This window comes from Spodoptera frugiperda, chromosome 10, assembly GCF_023101765.2.
Source record: "Spodoptera frugiperda isolate SF20-4 chromosome 10, AGI-APGP_CSIRO_Sfru_2.0, whole genome shotgun sequence".
Lineage (NCBI taxonomy): Eukaryota > Metazoa > Arthropoda > Insecta > Lepidoptera > Noctuidae > Spodoptera > Spodoptera frugiperda.
Window position 1 is genome coordinate 2,755,347 of NC_064221.1, and position 25,561 is coordinate 2,780,907.

The 25,561-nt window shown below is 40.1% G+C and overlaps 2 protein-coding genes across 2 annotated transcripts; both read right to left on the reverse strand.

Annotated features, from left to right (window-relative positions):
- Nucleotides 1-581: 581 nt before the first annotated feature.
- On the reverse strand, nucleotides 582-2,929 carry LOC118277136 (cytochrome c oxidase subunit 6C). The gene is made up of 3 exons (XM_035595839.2): nucleotides 2,762-2,929; nucleotides 1,576-1,745; nucleotides 582-723 (listed from the first exon to the last, which is right to left on the reverse strand). Exons 2-3 carry the CDS (start codon nucleotides 1,743-1,745, stop codon nucleotides 660-662), a joined length of 234 nt encoding a protein of 77 aa, XP_035451732.1. The 5' UTR covers nucleotides 2,762-2,929; the 3' UTR covers nucleotides 582-659.
- Nucleotides 2,930-4,590: 1,661 nt separating this feature from the next.
- Nucleotides 4,591-25,018, reverse strand: LOC118277101 (uncharacterized). The gene is given in 10 exon segments (XM_035595778.2): nucleotides 4,591-8,614; nucleotides 8,700-10,190; nucleotides 10,925-13,310; nucleotides 13,438-13,605; nucleotides 13,608-13,892; nucleotides 14,001-14,278; nucleotides 14,468-14,746; nucleotides 15,078-15,273; nucleotides 18,415-18,589; nucleotides 24,254-25,018. Coding segments are annotated over 9 exon segments (5,319 nt in total). The 5' UTR covers nucleotide 18,589; nucleotides 24,254-25,018; the 3' UTR covers nucleotides 4,591-8,552.
- Between the last annotated feature and the right edge of the window lie 543 nt (nucleotides 25,019-25,561).

A 25,561-nucleotide genomic window follows, 5' to 3' on the forward strand; every position in this document is an offset into this window, starting at 1 on the left:
TGTAAGTGACTGATTTTAATATCCTGTCAACTATTAGGTACTAATTATACTACCTATTATACTACTAGGTAAGTCCCGATGTGACTTATTGGCGGTCTGTCTTTTGTAACTAGACTAGCTGTTCCTGACGTCACAAAGGGCCGTAGAACACATCAGACGTCCCCTCCACCTGTCACCACTACTCAGGAGATATTATAGTGGACAAACGTGTGTGCAAATACAGTGCAATCTATTCCCTCACTCTTAATTCGATTGGATGGCAGCCCAAAACGATCGGTAATCTATCAGGAGTCTTTCTCTCTCTCTGGATCTTTCATCCTACTTTTGAAACGTCAACAACACATTACACACAGCTACTGTATCCTTAGTATAAGTTTGCTTTAAGTACATAATCGAAACGAGACCGCGTTCGGCGCTCTGATTGGTTGGTTTATCTAAGCGGCCAATCAAAGCGCCGAACGCTATCTTTTCGATTACAACTTTAAACGTAAAGACAACTCATACTAAGGTCACCGAGCCAATGTGCGAACCGTATAGTCTTTGGTAAAAGGTATTATGTATTTAAAATTAAACTAATATACGTTTTTAAGTAATTTTATTTATAGTTAAACCATTTTCACAGCGAAATAAAATTAATACTACACTATAACTGTTCACATTTAGCAGGATTGGAAGAGACCCTTCTTCCTCATCTCTTCAAACTCCTTCTCAGCGTCGTATGTCCTGGAATTAGAGAAACAAACATTAAGTTTAATATATTACAAATAGTTTCGCAGATACATTGATTTGAAATATCGCGTGATGTCTAGTTACATTTTATACATAAGAAATGACGTATTTGCTCCCACTCTTTTAAATTTGGATTCGGTTTATCTAAGTATTGTTATCTTATATGACAAAATAAAAACAATAGTGTCTTATATTTATTAATTACCTAACTGACGGACTAAGTAGATTTTTAATTTTCATAACCTGTCATCATTCCTATTACATCCTCTTCGAATGTGTAAGAAATAATATTTTAATGTTTTCCCTATAACTATAATCAGATAAATAGAAAGATTGGTCATGCTTCTATATAAAAATGGATTTTTATGGAATAATCTGGTAAACAAGCACACATTAAAAATGTCTGACTGTAGAAAATTTAATTATTTTTGTTGTGATTTATTGTCAGGGCAAGGTTTTTAAATATACAGCCTATAAGTGCCCACTACTGAGTAAGGGCATCTTTGCACACATAGAAGGTTTGAGTATTAATCACCACTCATGTTAAGGCGATGTGGCTATTACGGTACAAGTTATTAGAAATTAAGGTACAAGTTTCCTCACAATTTTATCCTCCAACCTTATGGATATTCAAAAATCTTCTCTTCAGCAGGTAAATTAGATTTAGATTTCAGCCATGATCATCCCACTGCAGGGCAAAGGCTTCCCTAACCTCCTTCCAGTCCTCTGTTTAAAGCTTTTACTGCCAATCCTTGTCATAGATATCGAATTTGTCTCGCCATCTCCAGCACATAATTTACAAAATAAATAAATAAATATTTTTCTCAATATCCATTTTATTCTCACCTGTAGAATTCAGCGTACTTCCTCTTGCGCTCGTTGCCGACCAACTGCTTGACGGCTACAGCGGAGATGCCAGCGAGGACCAGAGACACGATCAGGTTACGCTTGATCTGAGCGTTGAGGAGACCCCTCATCATGGGCTTGCTAGCGGTGGATACTGCCTTGTCTGCCATCTTTAATGGAAATAGAGTTTTATTGTATTGGCTAGAGCTAAACTATTACAAAATAAATATAGTATTATTGTAATTAACAAGTTTATAGCAAAGAGTTCAAGAGTTTGTTCTATAAGTTTTTTAACTGATATGGTTACTAACACTTACCTTAGAACTTAAGACGGGATATTTACCATGTTTATGCATGGCACATGCAAATATCCCCTCTTAAGTTCTAATGTTAGTAAGAGTTGGTTCGTTTTTGAAACCATTTTGTGAAGAAAAAGTAAAGATGTGTTAAAGTATTTGAAAATGGATCGTAGGCATTGTCCGATGCAAGATATGGATTATATGACAATGCCTCCTCTTGAGGTTTGTTGACATTCTATTCTATACTACAGCAATGTTTAACAAACACTGCTATGTATCATCATAATAATTTTTGTCTAGTGCAGTTGAAGACATCTTAAACCACATGATATGTATATCATCATTTCATTATTTATATTTATACAAGTTTTATACATATTAATATTACAGAAAATTAAAATATTTTGTCGTAATCATCACAGATTGTATTTTTCTAAGTGCTAAGTACCAATTCCTAAATCTTTTCCTGAGTAATAGTTGTAACTTAATTTTAAACGCCTCAAATAGAATACAGAGTTAACCTAACAGTTTTTCTATAATTTTTGGGTTATATCGGGATTAATTTCTATCCTATCAGATAAGCTGATAAGTCATCGAAATCAAAGTATTGAATTTAGAATAATATCCCAAATAATACAAAATTACACGCCATTATGCCATATATAAGATACGATTTCGTTATTAAGGGAATAAAAATGCCTTATTTCACAATAAAAATTACACAAATGAGGAAAATAATTTTCATGAAGGATGGGTGTCTATTGACAACGAGCTTACATAACATCTATTTGACGGCATTTTTTCATCGTGATCGACTACTAACTATTTTAAAGCCAAGTAAATTATAAGCAAAAACATGAAAAAGTTAATTATATAGATATACTTACTTTTATTTATTTAGTTTTACGAAAATTCGTAAAGAACACGAGAACAGCAAGTGCAATTTTCAACTGATTTCTATTACAGAACTTATTTTTGAGATAGTTAACTGTCTGAATGTCTATTTGCCACTACGACGACCTTCACTTTAACGACCAATCACAAAGCTTAATCATGACGTTGCGTAAAAAATTAAGATCAGTGATTGGTGGAAAGATACAGGTCCGTTCTCAATTATTGATTTTAGAGTTTTGACAATCCGTTTCGTTCCACACAAAAAATGTTTTCAAATAAATAATATAATAAAATGATATAAAATAACAAAACATAATTGATATTGTACTTATTTAATTTTGACTAAGAAGAAAATATAAAAGCGTGATAAAATTTCAGCATTTTTGCAAATAAAAAAAAGGGATTAATATTTAATAGTGTACGCACACTACTGATGATACTTAAATCCTTTATTGTAATCAGTGCCAGTTTTAGCACTATTAGCACCCTGGGCGAGCGTCGTTTCCTTCGAGCCTCACTGTGCACGGCAGTATGTAATCATTGTCACCATCTTCCCTGAGGCCATTAAGTTGGGTTCCTAGAGTCCCTAGTCCCTAGCTAGCGTCAATGCGGTTGTCTTCTCGACGCTATCTACGAGCAGGATCAAGCCTGTCGCGATCGTGGTCAGCAGCCGTGTTTTGGGACATTGGTGTCATAAAATGAGTGAGCACTTGACTAGGTACCCTGAGTCTCTCCCGATGTATTAATATTTCCTGATCGACGGGCAAACTGATAGACCAACATTATTGAGACAGACGAGACCTACAAGAAGTCTAGGACAAGTTCAATCCTAAATTACTTTATTCTCGAAAATTATACCTAAACGTTCCGCAGAATATTGAAGATTTTATAAATGCCCAGTGTAGGAAATGATCAACCCTACCGTCCTTCTATAAGCAAATATCCTTTTACAGAGTGCACGGTTAACACAATGAATTTACGAAATTTAAATTTCAACAATCAGCTGATTGAAGTAGCTCAACCCATCCTTGAAAATTCACATACGTCAAAATGGTTGAGGTTTTATGAGTTGATCCTTGAAGGTCAAGGTCACTTCCACCATGTCCGAAAATAACGTATGAAAACACTCTTTTTATTGAGATACAAGCTGGCCCGGCAAACTTCTTGGACCGCCTTAAACATTTTTTTTCTCACCTTTTAAACCTCCCCTGGACTTCCACAAACAATTTAAGGCCAAAATTTGCCAAATCAATCCAGCCGTTCCCGAGTTTTAGCGAGACTAACGAACAGCAATTGATTTTTTATATAGAGATTGCAAAATTTAGAATTTACAGTCTTACTAGGTCTAGCTAGAAAACAAGAGCAGTTCTTGAAAAATCTTTGCGAAATATAAATATTGCAGACCAAGATCAATCCCACCCTTTCCCTTTCTCTAATGAGCAAGTTTTTGTATTTTAAGAAGGATGGTCATATAAGCTCAATCAAACTAAAGTCGATAACTGATATTTAAAAAAGTGTTCATTTTCTCTTTAGAGGACAGCATTGCACCCTACTGCTAATCGGCTACTCTCTGAATCGAGAAAAAGCATTATCAAGATATCAACTGATTACCAGGAGCTATCTTTGCTTTCTTGATAACAAGTTTACTTAAATATCTCATTTATTTGGCGAGTCGATACAATGTTCGTGCGCTCTTCACACACTACAAATAATGTTACAAGATTTGTACACTTTAAATTTTAACCATTCCATGCTTCGGATCCTGTAGTGAGAGGGTAGGTGTTGTGGGAAATAAAAAGATAGTCAAATTAAAACCACAAAATATTTTTTATTCATTTATTAATAAACTAACTTTACAAATTTAATAATAGCAGAACAATAATATTCCTTATTTCTCCATTCGTAATAATATGATAAATCAGCATGACTCGATCGTACTTTATATCAATATAATTTCTTCAATCGTTATAATATGTTGATAAATCAGCTTGACTCATCGTACTTTTATCAATATAATAATTATATGATTTTTAAAAATAATCTAGAAACGACAGTGAAAGCAACTTACAGAGAAAATAATGCACAATATAAAACTGAACTTCATAAAATTGCCAGCAACGAAAAATAATTACAGGCATCGTTTATCATTGTCCTAAATTGATTCCCCGCGGCGCGTGCCGCCCAACACGAACTAGAAAAAATATTACAAATAACATAAAGTTAACTTTATTGTATCAATTCTTTCATTTTACTATTTCTGCATGTATTTACAAGTTCCATAGAATGTAAACAAAACTATAACCTACTCTCGTGTGGTGTAACCCCTAAACTATATTTATAAGTGTTATTAAAACTATTTGTATTTCTCTTTCTTCATTGTAGATATATAAACGTACAATATAGATATTTATTTATCGGCATAAATTACTATCATTAGTCGAAAATAAAAACAAAACAAAATAAACTAAATGATAACTATACACCCAATATACACAGCTAGTTGAGAGTTCATTCACTATAATTATATGGTACAAGCTTGCAAGTCATACTTTTATATTACAGTATAAGGCTCTTTGCATGTCTACAGGAGTCGCTCGGTCCGAGCGATTCGCTAGTCTCCACGTCTATTTACACGCCACTCCCCAAACTAAATATGATTTTAAAGAAAACAAGTACTTAAAACGTAACATATATTAATATCCCCATCTATACATAAACATTTACAAGAGATTGTACATCGGCCGGACCGATTCAGTAATGAATAATTTAAGAAAAACAAAGGTTTGTTACAAAACACTCCCGCCGTCCGACGCCGACAGACTAGCCGCATCTCTATACACTAACATTTGTTTAACAGACACATTACCACGGCACACAGTTATAGGGCACAATTTATTCAGGCAATAAATTCATTACTAATTATTAAAATATTTTCTCATTATATCCTACGTACGTACTATACACGTTATGTATTGTAGCACTATCACTGTCCGACTAACATTGAACATCTTCGAAAGAGGGAGAGGGGAACAAACAATGACTTCGGGACAAATTATACAAATACTGTAATGTACGGCGATCTAAGCTAACAGTGTAAAAGCTGTCTAAAACTGTGCTTTAAATAAAATGTCACATCCAAATATTATTGCTCTTGGGTTGTATCCCTATACACAGGAACGAAACAAGTCTACGCGAGCCGCGGGCGGCCACAGATGTCGATCTTACAATCAATTTATTACGCGGTTACACAACTATACATCTGTAGCGCACCCCCTGTCGTCTTGTCCACCATTTAATTTAAGTTTTGTCACTAATTTATTATATAATTATGATTTTGTCCTCAAATTGTATATTGCAAGGTTCAATTTAGTTACAACCAATTATTATTATTTATTATAAATGATGAACATTAAGGCGAGCGATACCGACACACGACATTCCTATACTCAAGTGTTCAAAAACCGTGATAAAAAAACACTAGCGTCTATATTAGATAACTAAATTCATTCGATAACCAACTATGCTTAGTGCGTAGTACAAGCTAAGATTCACTGGTTCATTATCTATGGGTTTGGTGTACAATCTTGGGATTGAAATTATTTCAATTAATGGTGGGAACACAGGTCGACAAATGGAGGGGAAACGAAATAAATGGGGCGTCAAAATAAAATTTTAGTTTTACTGGAAGCCCGAACAGACAAACTGTTAAAACATTCAGTCGCGATTATTATCTCATTCACTAAGAAATTATCAAGTTCCACATTTAATTACAATTATTGGTCGTGAATTCTCTTAAATATAAAAACGCTAACGTTACATCGTAATAGCGGCCTGTGCCTTGCGCGGGAGCGCGGCGCCGCCTCAAATTGAACCTACCATCGATATACTCGGCTATTTCAAATATACGCCGAGCACCGATGTCGCTTGGTCGAATTTTCATATTATATTACAAATAAAATGCGCCGCGCTCCCGCCAAGGCATAATAAAAACTACAACGTTGCGTTCACGTCACCGATCGACGTCACGAAGTTACGTGCAAAAACGTATGAAAATATTTAACTTTATGCATTTATTTCATGCTCTTTATATCTCTCGGGTATTTATACTATTATAACAATGTGCCTATATGTCGAGTGCATTTTGTACAATAACGATACACATCTATTCACTAGTAAACTAAGGCTCTCCACGGAGTCTTGCTGGTGGCAACGTTTCAAGTTCCCCGCGCACGCTGTTTTACCATTGTCATTAGTCGATTCGTCAACATCACTATATGTACCTATGGTTACTAAATTCTGTATAACTACAACTTTGTTTTAATTGATACAATCGGCTAATCGCAGTGTTAAAACGAGCACGTTAGCTTCCACACTTATAGACGAACACGCTTAAAATTACTTGATAGAAATAAACTTACACTTAAAAGAACAAAAAGTCGAGTGTTTTATAGTGAATGGTAACATTTGTTCACTAAAAATAAATGATGCCGACAGTGTGACTGGCGGCATTTGATTGGGTCCGGCGTAATCGATTCAACGCATCGCAATCGATAAATATCAATAGATTAGGATTGCAGGACGGATTTAGGAAGAATTAATTTTAGAATAGATTTTGTCGTTGTGTAAGTTCTGGACTTTATAGATTATAATATTAAGCATGCCAATCAATTGATATTAATGTTTACTCATCGCACCCATTTATTTACTCGCTACTGTTTTAGATATAATGTGTTTTATCGTAGACGCATTAATGTACATATGTGAGGATAAAATTCAACTATTCTAAAATCAATTTAGCTAAATCCATTTCTATTCCCGACCAATTGGAATAGAACAGTTTTGTACAAGCGACGACCACACGGCCACAGTCATTATATGTATTTATAAACACACGTTCATTTATTGTATTCGAGTGTACAATACAATTTCAATAAATAAATAAAATTAACCAGATTTATCTAGTTCCATAATATATTTTCAACATTATTATTGGTATAAAATTAATAATTCATATTATAGACCATTTCAATAACATTACATGATCATTTTCGTCAAGTTTGGTGGTGGCCGCTTGTACCCAAGCACTAACAACGAGCAGCCGCGACACATCCGACATACATCCACAAACATTTCATGTTAACTCATAACACAGTACTCCTCAAACGTTAGTATTGCAACCTTACTACTCCTCACACTTTGGTGTTAATTCACAATTGATTTAATTACTTGAGATTCATTAAAATGAACAATTACCAATCGCGAGTTAGTGCAAATCATTTCGGATTAATTTTCAACTCTCAACATATTTTACAATTTAGTTAATTTTAAATACATAACTATGGTCGTGACCCGAACTGGTTTAAAATAAACATTGAATAGTTTTACGAAGGCGGGCGCGACCCGTCACATGCTTCTGACAACGCTCTGTGTTCATGTAGTCGTAGGGACCGTCACGAGTACTAGTGTAGTTCGGTGCGCGGTGTCGGGCGGAGACAGAGACAGCGTTACCTAGCGCGGGGCTCACGCCTCGCTCGCCGCCAGCTCGCACGCCTCGCGCGCCTCGCGGGGCTCGCGCGGCTGCCGGGGCTCCCGATGCTCGCGGTGATCGCGGGGCTCACGGTGATCGCGGGGTTCGCGGTGATCGCGGGGTTCGCGATGTTCGCGATGCTCGCGATGTTCGCGGTGCTCCCGGTGGTCGCGGTGTTCGCGAGGCTCGCGGTGTTCGCGATGCTCGCGGTGCTCGCGGGACTCGCGGGGCTCGCGAGACTCCGCGCGGCGCCGCCGTCACTTGTCTTTGGAGCTGCGCCGCCGTCGCACGCCCGCCGCCGCACCCGTGCCCTCGCCCACTGCACACACAAACACTAATGTCAGTACTGTCCGTAGTAGCCTAGCGTGACAACGTGTTAGTCTCTGTATTGCTAAGGGACTCACCAGCACTGCGAGTTTTGCGTCGTACGGGTGTAGCCCCGGGCGGGCCGGGCGGGCCGGGCGCGGGCGCCGGGCCGGGAGGGCCCGGGGGCGTAGGCCCGTGGCGCACGGAGCGCCGCGTGCCCACGGCCTCGGGGGCCTTGGTTGGCGCCCGCGGGCCGCGCAGCTTGGTGGTCACCTTGCCCCGCACCTTGCAGATGAGCGGCTCGTCGCTGTCGCTGTCGGAGTCCTTGCGCTTGGCGGGCTGCGCGGGCGCGGGGGGTGCGGGGGCGCGAGGCGCGTCTCGCCGTGGTTTCTTCTTGGGGCGCGCGTCGTCGTCCGCGCTGAGCGTGGAGGCACCCGAGCTCTCGGACTCGCGGCGCCGGCGCTTGGGCGGCGGCGCGGCGCGAGGCGGGGGCGCGGGGCGCGGCGAGGGCGCGCGCTCCAGCTTGGCGAGCGCGGGCGAGTGTCGCGGGGTGCGCGGGCGCTCGGCGGGGCTGCTGAGCTTGCTGCTGGAGCGCGTGCGCACGCTGCTGCGCGCCACCCGCTCCAGCGCGGACGGCGACGGGGACTCCGGCCTCTTGCCCGCGTACTCCGGCGTCGGGATCTCGATCAGCAGCTGTTCTAGTAGACTCTTATCCGGGAAGTCCGCCTTCAGCGGTAGTCTCTCCAACTTAGGTTCGTGCTTTTCGTCGGTCTCGCTGCGCTCCGTGCTCGCGTCGCCGTTCTCTGTGCGCTCGGTGCGTTCCTCCTTGACGTCGTCGACGGGCCCGAGCTTCTCTTGGTTAGAGTACGTGTAGAGGGGCGGCGACACCCTGCTGGGTGGAGGATCGAAGTCCTCGAGTTTGACTTTATCCCGCAGCGGCGAAGTGTCCGCGCTGTCAGGGCGCGAGGTGTCGGTCGGCGTGGTGGCGGGGGGCGGGTCGAGTGCGGGCGCGGGGTCGTCCCGCAGCGCGGGGGGTTCGTCCCGCAGTATGGGGGTGGGGGGCCGCGCGGGGCCGGGCGCGGGCGGCGGGGGGCGGCGCGGGGCGTCGTCCCCGTTGACGTGGTCGGCGTGCATCTTGGCGAGCTCGGCCTCGATGTCGCCGAGGTCGTCGATGTCGGGCGGGCCGGGCTCGTAGCGCGGCGGGCCGGCGGCCAGCGACAGCCGCTCCAGCAGGTCGTCGGAGGCGGGCGCGGGCTCGATGACTCCGATGATGCGCTGCACGGAGGCGGGGCTGGTGGAGCGCGGCATGTCGAGGCGCTCCTTGCGCTGCGGCCCGGGCGGGGACTGGCTGGCCTGGTTGGGCGACTTCTCCGACAGAGCGTCCATGGACTCGATGCCGGAGTCCTCGCCCTGCGCCTGGCTGGCGGGGGAGCGGCTGCCGAACTTGTCCGCGTCGGGCCTGGCGGCGCGCTCGGCCACCAGCTTGCAGTAGGACTTGTCCTTGGGCCTGTCCTTGCGGCGCGGTGACGTGGGCGGGGACTCGGCGCGGCTCGTGGGTATCGTGCCGACGTTTGTCGAGCCCGGAGGTTCTGGAATTAACCACCACGTTAATATTCAAATTATAAACCATTTGTCCATAATTAAGATGCCGCGAAAACAAATAAATAAGATTGGAAACTATTATTACATTAATTATTCCATGAATATTACACTAATGTTTTTCTTAGCAAAAAATTAAAAGTAGGTATTTATTTAAGATATATTCAAAGTTAAAATTAACTTTTATCCCTAATTTCTCAACATAATTTGCTAACATCATAACTAGAACCAAAATTACATTTGCTTTGTTTATCTAATAATTAAACTTGTAGTTAGTATAGAGTTATTGAATCCGCCGGCGGTTATGTTCAGTATTGCTATAGTTTTCATTACCTTAATGGTATGATCTTCTGTTTAGTTCACAATGCATGCACACAATACACTGTCGTGAAATAACTCTGTCACTCTGTAGTTAGGTTTTCTTATAGTAAATTAGTTTTAGTAGTGCACAGCAATATACAAACTGGATATTCCAAACCCACTGTAAGAGTGACAGAGTTACTTGAAGCATACAGAAATGGTTTAGGTAGTACTCACATTTACACTTTCGAGTTAGTCCAACGAGTTTCAAGTAATTAGGCGGCGGTGTCGCGATTCGAACGACTTTTGCGACAGAACAACGAATACCTCATCAACAGCACTTAATGAGGTACGTCTACTATGTTCTGTGTTCTCTTTACATCTCACATAATATTCTTTAACATAGTTGAAACATTTGACTGACCTGTACAAGAACTGTGGCTGACCTTCCTCTTCTTATCAGAGGTGAGCAGACCATTGGGTGAGGTAATAGCACTTTCGGCGATTGTCCGTTTCAACTTATTGTCATCTTCGGCAACGCGCCGCGACTCCACAAAGTGTTGCGAGTCGGACACGTCGCCACTAAGCGTCCACTCGAGGTCCTTATGACACTTGATCAACCTACTACTGTCCAACTCACTAGCACCGGTTTTACTTTCACTATCAACGTCTGATTGCACTGTTTTCCCCTCTGACTTGACACTATCACATTTCACTTCTGTTTTAGGAGTAGGTAACTTCTTCTTGGCGTCGTGATTGTTCGGCTCTCTGTAGCCCTCGTTTTGCGCGTACTTCCCTTCCTTGTCCAGCGTGTCATTCCTCCATTCCTTGTCTCGCTCCTTGTCCGAAGACTTGCCACTCTCATTGAGTATTTTTAGTTTCTTCTTCATTTTCAGGTCTAGGCTCACCTTGTTGTTCAGCTTGTTGTAGTCGTGTGACTTGGTCACGATGTGAGCGTTCTTAGAGATAGTCTTCATCCTGTACACGACGTTGTTGTCGCCCGCGATCTCGGTCTTCACGGCGTCGCCCTCGTAGTGATTGTTGAGCTTCATGCCTTTCGCATTTAAATACTCTTCATCAGTCTTGTTCTCAGTGCTTTCACTAGATTTTGAGGCTATAGACTCCTCAGAGTCCCTCCGATGTGACTTGTCATCTGACTCTGAAGATTTTCTGATTTTAATCTTCTTTGTGTGCAAGTCACCAGGGCCAAACTTTTTCTTTTCCTTTTTCGAATTTTTTATAACAGCGGAATTCCGCCCTCGAAGGCTTATATGGAGAGGCGGTACCCTTAGTTCTCCGTCTGTTGGCTTCTCGCCTTTTTGTTGGTTGACAAAGCTGATGTCAGCTTTGTACACTGTTTGGACCACTGGTTCATTCTTATCGAGTTTTAGCCTGAGTTTGATGGATTCTTTCTCAGTTTGTGGGGACTTGGGGGCGTCGATCGCGGGGGAAGGGAGCTTAAGGGGCGAGGGGCGTGATAAGGCAGCTTTGGTGGATTTGTTGTCTCTGACAATCTTGTCTTTGAGCGTGGCGGGTTTCTCTTTAGCGCCGACAGTTCGGGGCTTTCCGCCTTTCTGTGCGAGTTTGTCGTCTCGATCTTTCTTGACCAGCTTATTTCTCATTCTGAGGTCATCGTCGGGTCTCCGCGGGTCATCGTCGGTAGTCGACGACTTGGCGATACCGAACATTTCGGGCGCAGCCTCTACTGCTTCCTTCACTTCGCAGTTGGCGACCGTCACCTCTTCGACTTTCTTTTCCGGTTCTTTCGGCGGCGGCGGCGGTACGTCATCGTCCCTCATGAGAGTTTTGATGAGGTACTGTTTGCTCTGCTCCTCGATCTCCTGCGCCGAGGCCTGCGAGCCGACCGTGGCCGTGGCCACCGACGTGGTCGCCCTCACGGGCAGCTTCAGAGGGGGAGGCATGGCCTGCCTGGCGCTGGAGGGCGGGGACTTGAACGCGGGCGTCGCATTCTGCAGCTGCGGCGGCGACGGCGCGTGCTGCGCCGAGTTGTGTGCGCCCTGCAGGCCCAGGGCTCCCAGCGGGGACTGAAGCATCGTGTGCGGCCCGTGCGCACCGTGCGCACTGTGTGCAGTGTGCGCTGAGTGCACGCCGTGCGGAGACTGAGCCCCGTGCGGAGACTGCGCCCCGTGCGGAGAGTGGGGCACCGCATTGGCCATGTTGTGGTGGACTGCGGGGTGTGGGTGTTGCGCCGCGCTCTGCAGCATGGCACTGGTCGGGATCAAGGAGGCCGGGTGCGGGAGCGGGAGCGCGGTTATCGGTAGCGTCTGCTCCGGCGCGGACTGCGGGGCCTGCGCGGGTACCGGGGACTGTACGTGTTGCACCGGAGACGGGGTACTCGACGCCGACTGATGTTCGTTCTCAGACTCTTGTCTTCTGAACTTGTTCGAGTGGTGCGGCACGGGAGGCGGCGGCATGAAGGTGTCGGGTCCGTCGAAGGAGTCCGACTTAGAAGGCACGTCGTGGCGTTGCGGCTCCGCGTAGGAGCCGGGGTACTGGTCGCCCGTGATGTCCTGCAGCACGGAGTCGGGCGTGTTGTTGTGCGCGTTGTTCCCGGACAGCAACATGTCGAGCTTGGCGCTGGCGTCCAGCTCGGAGATGGCGGAGAAGGCGCTCTCGTCCAGGTTGAGGTCGTCGCCCAACGTTGGCCCAATGAGGTGCTCCAGGTCACTGTCCGGGAGCTCCAGCAGCGCTAGCGAGTCCCGGTAGGGTTCGTTCCAGTCGGGCTGCGACGTCGCGCGGGACGCGGCGCGCTGCCGCGCTATATATTGCTGCTGATACCTCTGGAACTCCTGGAATGTGCACAAACAACATTGTGAGTCATTTCATCAGTAAGAACAAATTGAACACTATTAGATCTTACACTATTTTTGAACATAATTATCCAGTTACACTAAACAAACAGAAATGAAGTCTCACCTGGAAGCTAGACTGAGTCTTCTGGTCCATGGAAGCAGTGGGAGGCGGGAGTAACGCCTGCAAGTCCTCAGGCGTAACTCGGGAGTGCTGCGCGTGTTGCGGCGGGGGCGCGGGGGGCGCGGGCGGCGCAGGGGGCGGGCGGGGGCGCACGCCGCCTTGGCGGTAGGGGGCGGCGGCGGCGGCGCGGGGAACGACACCGCGTAGCCCGGGCCCGGCAGCCGGCCGCCGGCCACGCCCGCCACGGCGCCCGCGCCGGCGCCCGCCACCTGCACGCGGTAGGCGGCCGGCGCGGCCCGCCGCACGAACGTCGGCGGCCGCTGGCTGGGCCGCGGCGCGGGGGACGCGGGCGGGGTGCAGGGGCCCGCCAGCGGGGACCGCACGGACCCCGCCATGGGGGCCGGCGTGCGCGCCGTGCGGTACTCCGCGAACGGAGGACGACCCACCGCCAGTTCCACCTGTAAACACACGATTATAACAATAAGTACATTTTTATAAAGTACCAACTTACGACTATTTATTGCTTCCAAAAGTATATAACATCATATTTTTATCAGTTGACTCACCTGTCCATCTTCAAGTCGATCTAGCTTAGCTGGATGCTGTGGCGGCTTCGGCCTGGGAGCGGGCGCGGCCGCATCGTTTTGTAGTAGGTTGACAAGTAACGGGGAGGACATGGCGACCGTGGGAGGGGTAGGAGGTGGACCAGGAGTGGTCGGGGTCGTGGGGGGCTGGGGGGAAGCCGCGGGGTACGGCGGCGGGGGTCCGGGGAACGCTGACGTCGACGGTCGCGCGAACGGGCCGTCTGATTGCGGCCTTATACTGCTTGGAGGACCCGCCAGTCCTGGAAGAAACAATTTACAATTAAGTTCAACGTAATTATATTAATATCGTAGTATAGTAATAGTAATGCGTGTATAATTCATACAGACATTAGGTTAAAGGACATTTTCTAAATCTAACCATGAAATTTAAAGGCTGAGAGATAACGTTTTAAGGAAATTTCGTACACCCATCACAGTTCCAAACTCACCCATGGTATTCTCCTTGCGATGTATGACCCTGGCCTGCGTCATACTGCCGAAGGGGAACTCGCAGCGGTCGGTGGTCGGCGTGGGAATGTTGTGTGGTATCTTGCCGTCCATGGGACACACGGTGTTGGGCGACTTGAAGCTGTCGGGCGGCGCCGCGGCGGCCGGCGGCTCCGTCGCGCTGCTACTGCTCGCGCCGTCCGACTCGCTCAGTATGCGACCGATGCCGCCCAAACCAGCTAGCAGTTCCGCGTTTGGTTGCGATCTTGACGTACTTGCATCTATAATGGTGGTTTTATTAAGTCAATAAGCTAAACCATAACATCACAAACTATACATATAACTGTTAAAAGGTGTGAATTAAGAATGCAAAATGTAAAAATAACATCACTTTTATTTTTACAAGCAAAACTACAAATCCTTTATACTTGTGAATTTAACCTGTATGAAAAACTATTGGTGCATTGCGTGGACTCAAAAGATACCTTCAATCCATACCATATGATGGTAGATAACCAATCCAAGAGCTATCTAGAAGTGTTTGAGTGGCGACTTATGATACTAGATGAACAATCCAAGAGCTATCTAAAAGTGTTTTGAGTAGCGACTTACCATCAGGGTCGGTGTTGATCCTGAGTTCGGCGCCATGTTGCAGGCGCAGCGACACGGCGGCGTCGCCGTCGAGCTGCACGGAGAGGATGCCGAGCGCGCGCAGCTGCGGCGCGCCCGCCGCCGCCAGCGCTCGCAGCCGCGCCGCCGCCGCGCGCGGCACCGACAGCGTCACGCGCACCGAGTTCCAAGGCTCCACCTACGCAACAACAATACTATACTGACACACTGCTAAAATGACACTATACTGACACACTGCTAAAGTGTAGAATAGCCATGCTTCGACACCAATGGGCCAGCTCGACAAGAGTGAAGCATAAAATCGGCATGAAAAACGTCAATGTTTGTATGCAATCTCTTCTATTCTAATGAGAAATTGTCAATCCACAAATATGATAGTTTTAAGAAATAGCACGTGTTTGAAGCCCTCTTCTACTCTAATGAGAAATGGTCAATCTTCAAATATGATAGTTTTGAGCACGTGGTTGAAGCCGCATGAGAAAAACTAGTCACCTATAAATTGTAAACAATTTTTGTGTATGACACTCTTACAACATTTCCATATATCTAGAAAACCCTAAAACACCTATCGTAATGTGTACACATTTATAAATTACGGAAACTAATAAAAAATACTAAATAAACTATCCCATTACGACCACAACAAAACAAACAATAATACTTTTTTATTATATTGGACAGGAACACTTGCAGTTAGAGCCTCTTCAACCATAGATTACCATAACAATAGAGAATAAACTATTAAACTCGATGTAAAAAGAAACGCATTAGTCAACTAGGAAGTGTCGTTTGGCCCGGGAGTAACCAGCACGTATGGTTGGCTCATAAAAATTTTGTAGCTGATGATTGGCCGTACCCGCCCAAATAGCTTCGCAAACTTAGCTTTTATGACGAAAACTCGCAAGCAATTTTATCGTGAATAGTACGTTTAAGTCGTGCGTGGCCCGCTTTACAACAAGGACGTATTAAGCTACCCGCTATAAATATACACAAAGCAAATCCTATTTTATGTATGAATTAAGTAAAAAAATACGTCGCATTTTCTTTTTTTCGTTTGAAAATCTGCATAAACTACGTTCAACTTTGACATTTGCCGGCATAATTTCTGTGCTATATAATTTAATTGAATAGGTAAATTTATTCAAAATCTAATCTGTGCAACGGGGTTTACATTAATGGCGTAATAAAATTGATTAATAAAGTTAATGGGAATAGGATGAGTAAAGGGGGTCGTTGCGTGTTCAGTGGGCTAATGATGGCGGCAGATTTAATTCTTCGAAATGATAAAATAATCTTGAATTGGTATTAATTAGAAAGGTTAAGCTCCGATGACCGACGCTTGACGAGCGTTTTGCACGTAATAGCTAAGTTTGCGGTTATGTTTGCAATTATTACATCGTAGTCATACGCGCGAATACTGAAATGCTACTCAATTTTAAGTTGTACTAAAATATCGTGCTATCTCTGTCATTTTATAGAGAATTGATAGCGACAGAACTAGTCTTGAGAGCGTCTTAAAATTGAGTAGCGTTTGAGTATTTAGGCAATAGTTGCGTGCGTATGCGTATGCGCGGATTATCGCGTATTTAATTTTCTGTTTGATTTAGACTTATTTTGTGATCTGTAGGAACTTTACACACGTTTGTTTGTCTTACATAGGTAAAGTAACAAAATCCTATGTCGAAAGAAGTTATGAAACATGCGATTATTCGTTTGTATTAGATAGTCAACAAGTCTTTGGGGATACGATATCTGAAACTGACACACGTAAGTATTTGGTTCTTGTATGGCTTCAATCGGAAACCGCACTCAGCAGTAAGTTTAATTACGAAAATTAAGCTTACGTATTATGTAATAAATACGGGGATCGTCCTCGGAAATGTACTCTAATGCGTAAAAAACGAAATAATCGTAAATAGATGAATTTTCTATCATTTTAACATAAAAAAGTAACATGGATCTAATAAATGTCACTATTTGAGATATTTTTTTCACCTTTATTTTGCTGCGCACGACGCGGTGTAAATATTTTACTGTCTTTACGAAAAATAATCTTTTCGTTTTGTCTAAAAATTAATCTAATAGTTTACAAATCCAATTTAAGAGAAAATAAATAAATTATTTCACTTCACTGCGACATTCAGAAACATAGCACGCGAGTAAACAAGAAAAAGTACCGCGATAATGCTCTATTATCTGTGGTCTCCACAGATAATGTTATACAAGTTTGGCGCCAAAATAGGCGTCAATATAGATAGATAAATATAGAAGATTTTGACTTTTCAATACAATTGAATATCCCAAAATAATCCTACTTTCATTCATTAATATGACGATATACTAATGTTTACATATTAATGTTTTAATTTTTCTAGCATTTTTTTGAGAAATTAGTATGCTATCTGACGCAAAAAATTATGACGTCATAAGTTGCGATCTCCTACAAAATTCATAGAAAAGTATAGTTTTTGACATTTCGATAAAAGTATTGAATTTGACTAGTTGGAAACTAGCGTATTGACAAAGTGTGTATCTAGTAATTACGTTTCACCAGGTGATTCAACAACTTGTGCAATTTTTTATGAATTTTCGTACCAGTGCGAAACTTGTGTAACTTTACTTGAAATGTCATTTAATTTTCAATATTGTGCAAGTTGTATGTAATTTTTTAAATATAATACTGGAATAAGAATTTGAAACCAATTCAATAACGTTTATTGGCTTTTTCAAATATTTATTTACTTTTGTAAAAACATAAAATAGAGTGGAGATAATGACCAAATACATCTAACCAAAAATATTTTTTTTAAAAAATAGCTATTGCAGAAAGCATTTTATTAAAGTAGCATATCTTATTAATGTGAATTAAAATAAATTATACTTCAACCACCCATAAAATTATGCCTTATTGCTTTTCCTACCCCAGGTTGACTTGAAAAAATCTAATTAGAGACAAGTAGTAGCTTTCTACCTGATTTTTGTAATGTTACAATCAAAACTCTTACACAGTCAAAAATCTTTTTTAATTAAATCATTAAAAACTAAACTATAAAAATCAGTCTAATATGGTTGTGACCTGAAATAATATCAAGACTTACCAGACTGTTTTCCTACATTTTAAGCTGTATGATACATTATGAATTATGTTTAATTATGAGCTTTTACTTAACTTACAAATGCAATGTAAGTAAAGAGGAATCTTGCAACTAAATTTTGAAGTGGATGTATCTTCTGATCGAGCTGTAATATTGTATCCTACATGTTTAGTTCATTTCAAATGATGTAAAAAGCATCTGAGATTAGTACTATTTTTATTTACCTTGTTAACTTTGAGTGTGTGCGGATGCGGCTCGGCGAGCAGCGCCCGTAGTTCGCGCAACAACCGGCGCAGGCGCGCGGGGAACCGCGGGTCGCGCAGGTCGCCCTCGCACGTCACCACCACGCCGCACGACCCGCCGCCCGCCGAGCCTAGCCCATCGCTGTCCGCTGCCATGCTGGGGGTGACAAACTTATGTTACTGATAGCTTTCAACAAAAATGTTAATTTCAAAGCTAATTTGTTTAGGATTTTAACACATTCAGTGCCACCAACACGCCCAGAGAGTCCACGTAAATTTAATTCCAGAGTTGCACCCTCTATGCAATTCTTTAGATTAGGATCTTTATTTCTAAATTTACATGGACTCTCCAGGCGAGTCGGTGGCACTGAATGTGTTAATTATAACAAAGTTTAGTCTTCACAATGTTAAAACATAAAACATTTTAATCCTAAAGACAACTATAGTAAATTCTGGTTGAACATGTAACATTGTTTAAAAAATTTAAATATGTAAATTCACCCCTAAATTAATTATTAAAATATAAAAAAGACTATTAATAACATATATTTATCCTACATGAATGCAATAAGAAATACTCTTTCTTACAACTTGAAATAAATTTTTTATGTCCCATGTGTAAAAGTTTATCGCCTATCTTTCATTATTAAAAGAAGATAAAAGTTTTCCTAAATGGCTAAGTAAAGGTTAACACCCACTAACTGCCGTACTCAGAGTCATTTAATGGTTACTTAACCGATTCCTTATTGTTTTCCATACAAAATCGTTACTAAGGAATAGTTTAAGTAATCATTAAATGTCTCTGAGTGCGGTAGTAAAACTGCACGCATAGACATTAAAAAGTTTAATCGACGCGGCTTTTTACCGCGCAGGTAATATTAACCGCGTGTAAACTTCGCAGCACTAGACATAGAACCGCGCGTAAACGCGACGCTGCAAAGGTCGCGCGGTCTACAGATTTTATGTGCATGTAAAAAAATACTACAAATATTAAAAAATACTTTCATGATACTGTAAAATGTAGTAGTTTCTTTCAAGAATACTAAAATATACCTTTTTTGTTATAAGTGAGACTAAAAAACGCAGTTTTAGTTTTGATAAATTGATCAATTTCAAAATACTTTAAAAATATGCTAACTTGTTGTCTTTTCTAACTAACTTTGCAAAAAAGGGTAATGTATAGTATTATTTATTTTCATTATCATTGCAAAACATCAAAACTACTTAACTTGATAAAACAAATAACAACAAAGCAAGCAGATTTATGAATCTGCTGACAAAGCAATGTTTACTAATGCATAGTGTACTTTATTTCTGGGGCTATGCAAAGTTTATTATCCTAATTCATAATTTATGAATATACATACCTAACTAGCTAGTTCCGCGCGGTTTCACCCGTTCTGCTCGGCTCCTATTGGTCATACCAATAGGAGCCGAGCGTGATGTTTTATAGCCTTCCTCGATAAATGCACTATCCAACACAAAAAAAAAATATTCAAATCGGACCAGTAGTTCCCGAGGTTAGCGCGTTCAAACAAACAAACAAACAAACTCTTAAGCTTTATAATATTAGTATAGAAGTATAGATTACAAATTAAAGTACAAATAGATGATAAAACCGAATCTTCACCATACCATCAATTTGGATCGGCGGTCCAGCGGTATCAATTGAAAATGTACGGCAGCCCATGCGCCACACGATCAACTATGGTTCGGAGTGCACCATATTTAAATTTGTGGTCAAACCTGAACCAAGTTCGATCGTCTGTGGGTACTCTTAACACTTCTTTATAATAATAATTAATATTACAATATACAAAAAAATCAGTAAGTAACTTGTAATAAGCAGGTGGATAGTACTTGAATCACCCCAACCACCTGTTACTCTTCCCACATGTCAATAGGGGGTTATAATAAGCACAGATTAGAAACAATATTTGTAATAAGGACTTTTTTGGTGCAATAAAAGATTTTTTTTATGTAGTAAAGCACAAATAACTGCTTCTTCGAGTTTGTTTTAGAAATGTGCAATATCCAGCTAATATTGTAATTGAGAAAGATGTTATGTTTGTTTATTACTTATTCACGCAAATACTGCTAAAGGGATCTGGATGAAATTTGGGACTGAAATGGATAATGGTCTGGAATAAAACATAGGCTACTTTTTATCCTATAGGAACACAGGCGAAACCGCTAGTAGAAGCTAGATTGTTTATATGGAAATCACAAAAAAATTATGATTCAAAAATGTACTTTTATATTTTACACTAGAACTAGTTTCATATAATATTTTAGTTGAGCCTGATTACCCCGAATAGGAACTTTTTGGACATTAACCTCATCAATCAACCGTGTTGTGTTTATGAGTATGCTTTACACTAAACATATCATAATGTTCACCATCAATTATGAAGATATAACTATTCATCAACAAATATTAATTATCAACATACTTTTAAAATTATTTTTATAGTAAGTATAGAAAAAAATTAATTTTAACACTTTAAATGCCGCTGACCGACCAGTGACCGACGTTAGTGGAGGATTTGCCTTTAACATTTTTCTATTGGCAGTCAAAGACTTAAAAATAGTAGTTAGAGAAATTAATTGGAAAGGTCAAGGAAAACGCAAATCACAATGGTCTATTTGTCTATAATAATTTGGTACCCCTATTTTCCTTAAGACCAATCTGAACTTATCAATAACAGTAAATTATTATTTTTATACCAATTAAAACTACAATCTTGTGGCAATGACATCACAGTTTACATCATAGTGTGATAAGCACTTATACTAATATTATAATTGCGAAAATAACTCTTTCAGTCTGATTGTTGCATTATGAGTGTTGAGTTGGTAACTGGTAAACTAATTTTGATTACATGTTTGCTGTGGAGATTGTTTAAAACTTAGAATTAATGGTAATTAATGTGTGTACAATGTACATTTTTCTTAGAAATAACTAAGGTATTGAAATAAATACTATGTTAATAAAGTCACAGGCAAGAATTACTAATATGAAAATTAACTAATAAAATTAAAGGCACTACACGTAGGCTGCGCGACGTCGCCGCGTCTACGCACGCTGTTCATGATGAAGAGTCCCTCTGTGACTCGAAACTAGTAGAGCTTTTCTCCATTAATGTATGTGAGTAAACCATGATTTTTAGTTAATTTAGTATGTCTCACGATAGTTATTAATTAAAATATTACAATTATCTTCATGATCTAACAACTTATTTCTTTTAATACTATAAATATTGTACCTACCTCAAGCTATTACTAGCCACATTGTTGTCTCATAAAAAGTTTAATTCATGAAATGATGTAATCAAATCAGCTGATTGTTTTTACTAAGAAACACATGTATTCAAGGTCACAAAGAGAATTTGTCAACGAAACCTATATTTATACACAAAATGTAATCATTATGTATTTGGACAATGTAGGCAATAGGTACACAAAATTTAGTTCTAAAAATATTTGGACAATGTAGTGTAGGTAATAGGTATACAACATTTAGTTTCAAAAATATATATTTTCCTAAAATAAAACTGCATTCTAAAAGGAAATAAGTACTTTACATGATAACTTGATAACAGTGATCAATTTCAGTATGAAGTCTAGTTTTATGAAGTATGAAGTACAGGGAGTTGTAAATATTTTAACTTTTTTTTAAGGTTTGCTGTGCATTTTTTATGTTTGATGTATAAAGATTTTGTCTGATATGATTAAATTATTGACTACTTTATAATGTTATGTGTTTTATTTGGTAATTTATTTTTCATCTTGAGTTGCTTTTTTATAATAAGGAATTTAGATATATGAATGCTGTATACACCTATAAGTGACAACATTAAAGCAAATTGGTGTAAAAATATAATGTGTCTAATTTAGTGAATAATTGGAAAATAGTGAAGAATTGGTGTATCTTTAAATAAATAAATAATTAGATAAATACTAACTCTAAGTAATAATTCAAATTAGAAAATTTAACTATATAAGAATCTCTTTACACCTATTTAGAATTTCCCTATAACTACCAAAATTTTATGTAATTAAATTATCCTTCTAACATTACAAAATACTGTAACAACTGTAGAGTTACGAGAAAATCATTAAATATTATTCTTATCATGCTTTCGCAAGCAATCTTTAACTACACACAAAATACGTAAACATACTGATATAGAGGCTTATCTCATTACAGTGAAACCCAACCCTTATTTAAAAAAAAAAACCTATATGCTTGATGATCATAAATTTTCTGGACTATAGATAGTGGTGTTACATGTCAATACTAATGTCTTTTGAGAAATTATTAACTAATAGTTTGTTTATTTATTTATTGGAATTTAGTTAATTAATGATAAATAATTCTGTGTAAAGCTCTTTTGCATATCAATATTTAATAATAAATGTGAGAAACTTTAATTTAAAAATTAACAAATCAACCAGATAAAAAAAAAATCTTTAATAAATGGTTTAGTTTTTGCTTTTCTTAATAGATTACTGTCATTGTGATAGAGACTAATATTTTCACAAATAAATGAAAGGTTGTTGTCTACACTGTCATTAAAAAAAACATTGTAAAAATTACTGAACAATCATATTTGTATCATTCTTCATTTAAAAGAATTTAAGAAATAAGTATTTTTAACAGTTGTATGTGAACAATGTGGAATATTATGGTATTAAATAAAAAAATACTGAATAAAACTAAGTACATATAGATAGATACAAAACAAAACATACAATTTTCATTATATATGAGTTATTAAATCCTAGCAACAACTAATTTCTATTATTAATTACTCATACTGCTTATCAATATATTCGATAGTTATGGTTTTAATCAACTTCCTGAGATTAAAGGATGTGGTTTACTAAAAGTTTGTTTAATGTATTTGTGTTTTATTATAAATTAACATGTAAATAAAAATAATATTACTTGTCCATAGTTCTTTTATAGTTTAATTAGAATTTTATTGGACTTAACACTTATATACAAGTAGAAAGCTATAAAATGTAATTAATTTTAATAGAAACAGTAAGTTATGAAGTCAAGGGAAGTCAACTTTAATGTATTTTAATGTTTCAGACACCTGAAACCATTTAATCCATACAATGTATCATTTGTAGATGATGAAAATTAACAATTACTTGCATAATGATAAACATATTTCTTGAAAAAAAGCATTGTTTTAGTCTGTACATCTAACAAGCAGGTTGTATATCTCATCTGAGTCTAACAATAATCTATCATGTGTTACTCAAATAGGTTATGTGTTTTGTCTATGGTACTATTTAATTGTTAATTTGTTTTGAATAATACTACTCATTGTCCCTTTATTGCCTTAAAATACACTATCTACAACTACTTTGTAATATTGTATGCAAAGATGTTGTGTTCTTGAGTGCATTAGTGAACTGTTAACCTTTTAACACACATTTGACAGTTTGCACTATTTGCAAACAATAAAACGTAATAGGACGAAAATAACAACGTCGAGTTTGTAAGAAAGAGTAGCTCATCGCGTACAGGTGCACAGCCTTCAGAGAGCATCCCACTCGGCGTGCGTACAAGCACAACTACGTATCGACAACACGGCGGCATGTTACACAACTACGAAAAACCTAATACTGTGACACTGCCGTCGAGTTTTTCGGCTGTAATCGGCGCTTTCAGGCGGCCGCAGCGCGGGGCACGTCTTCGCCGGCCGACCGACGTCCTGTCACCCACCAATGTGTCCATTTTGTAATGAACATTGCACTACCCAACACCCCGCCGAATGTAAATAAACTAAAAAAATACACTCACCTCTCATACAATGTCACATTCCGCTCAATTCCACACAATTTCTATTCCCTTGTGTCCCAAATCATGATGGAAAATCAAGCGCAACATTACCGTCCGGCTCGGACGCAAAGCAATATCGTTCCTATGGTCAGTGTCCACTCTACACCAAAAACATATGACACACCACTACTGTCCGGGTCCAGGTGCTCCCGGGAAACTGTCCGGGACTTATTTTTGCTTTTTCACAGACGATCACACGACTAGAATCACTACAATATCACCACGGGTCGAATTCACTGAATTATATTCCAGTGACGCAAAGCTCATATATCGTGAAGAGCAGCAGCCATTTTGAAATGTACGGGGAGAACAGTCACAGCATGGAACATTCGTAAATTACAGCCGCTCCCGTCTCTTGCTACACTCTAATATTGGAGTGATAGTTGAAAAACTTTATGCAGTTTCCATTTTAACACTTTAGGTCACAGAACTTCACTCCATTTTCTTATTGAAACTATCCAAAACAACCTAAGCGACATCCGATAATTCCAGCTTACCCCATTTGCATGACACACATAAAATAGCAAAAAAACACTAAAAACACTTAAAAACGTACATAAAACGTGTCGCGCCGAATTATGAGAAGTTAAAGCATCGCATCAGTATAACAGTCCATTAGAAAAATCGCTAAAAAGATTGGTATATAATTTACAAATAGTTAATTCGGTACGAACAATAACAACGGCCGCCATTTGCAATTTTCAACTTGACATGCGCACTGACTCGCAGTAGACAAACATACGTGACGTAGCTTTAGACAAGCGTTTAATTTATCTACTTTTTATTTTCATTTATTCGACATAAAAAATATTATTTTAATTGTCACATAGAATAATTATAAATTGATTGCAAATATGTCATGGTTTCTGCTCAAATTAAATTAATTTCATGAAGTTATTACTAATCTTTGAATTTAGTTCGCTGTTTCAAAGTCATATCATCAGCCTTTCATGCTCCACTGAAGGCTACTTTTGATTGGTAGATGGTGTTATCTCCATGTTTTTATAATAATTTTAGGCAGTCTGATTGGCTGCCGCCATGAAACGTGATGAAACGAATCACTTCCTGTTGCTAATTATAATAAAATATTTTGAAAATGGTTTGCTGAAGTTTGGAATGTTCAATTATTTTAGTAGTTTTTAATATCTCCAGAAATCAACAGCTAATTTAACTTACATTTCATCGTTATAAACAATTTAAGGTGACTACGGGATCCTGTCTATCAATATAGGGTTATTCACAGGGGTTAACTTGGCCGGCTTGGCCCCA

Coding starts and splice junctions, on each gene's coding strand:
- LOC118277136 (XM_035595839.2), bottom strand. CDS start 1,745: ATGGCAGACAAGGCAGTATCCACCGCTAGCAAGCCCATGATGAGGGGT. Junction 724..1,575: donor AAGTACGCTGAATTCTACAG/GTGAGAATAAAA, acceptor CTCTAATTCCAG/GACATACGACGCTGAGAAGG.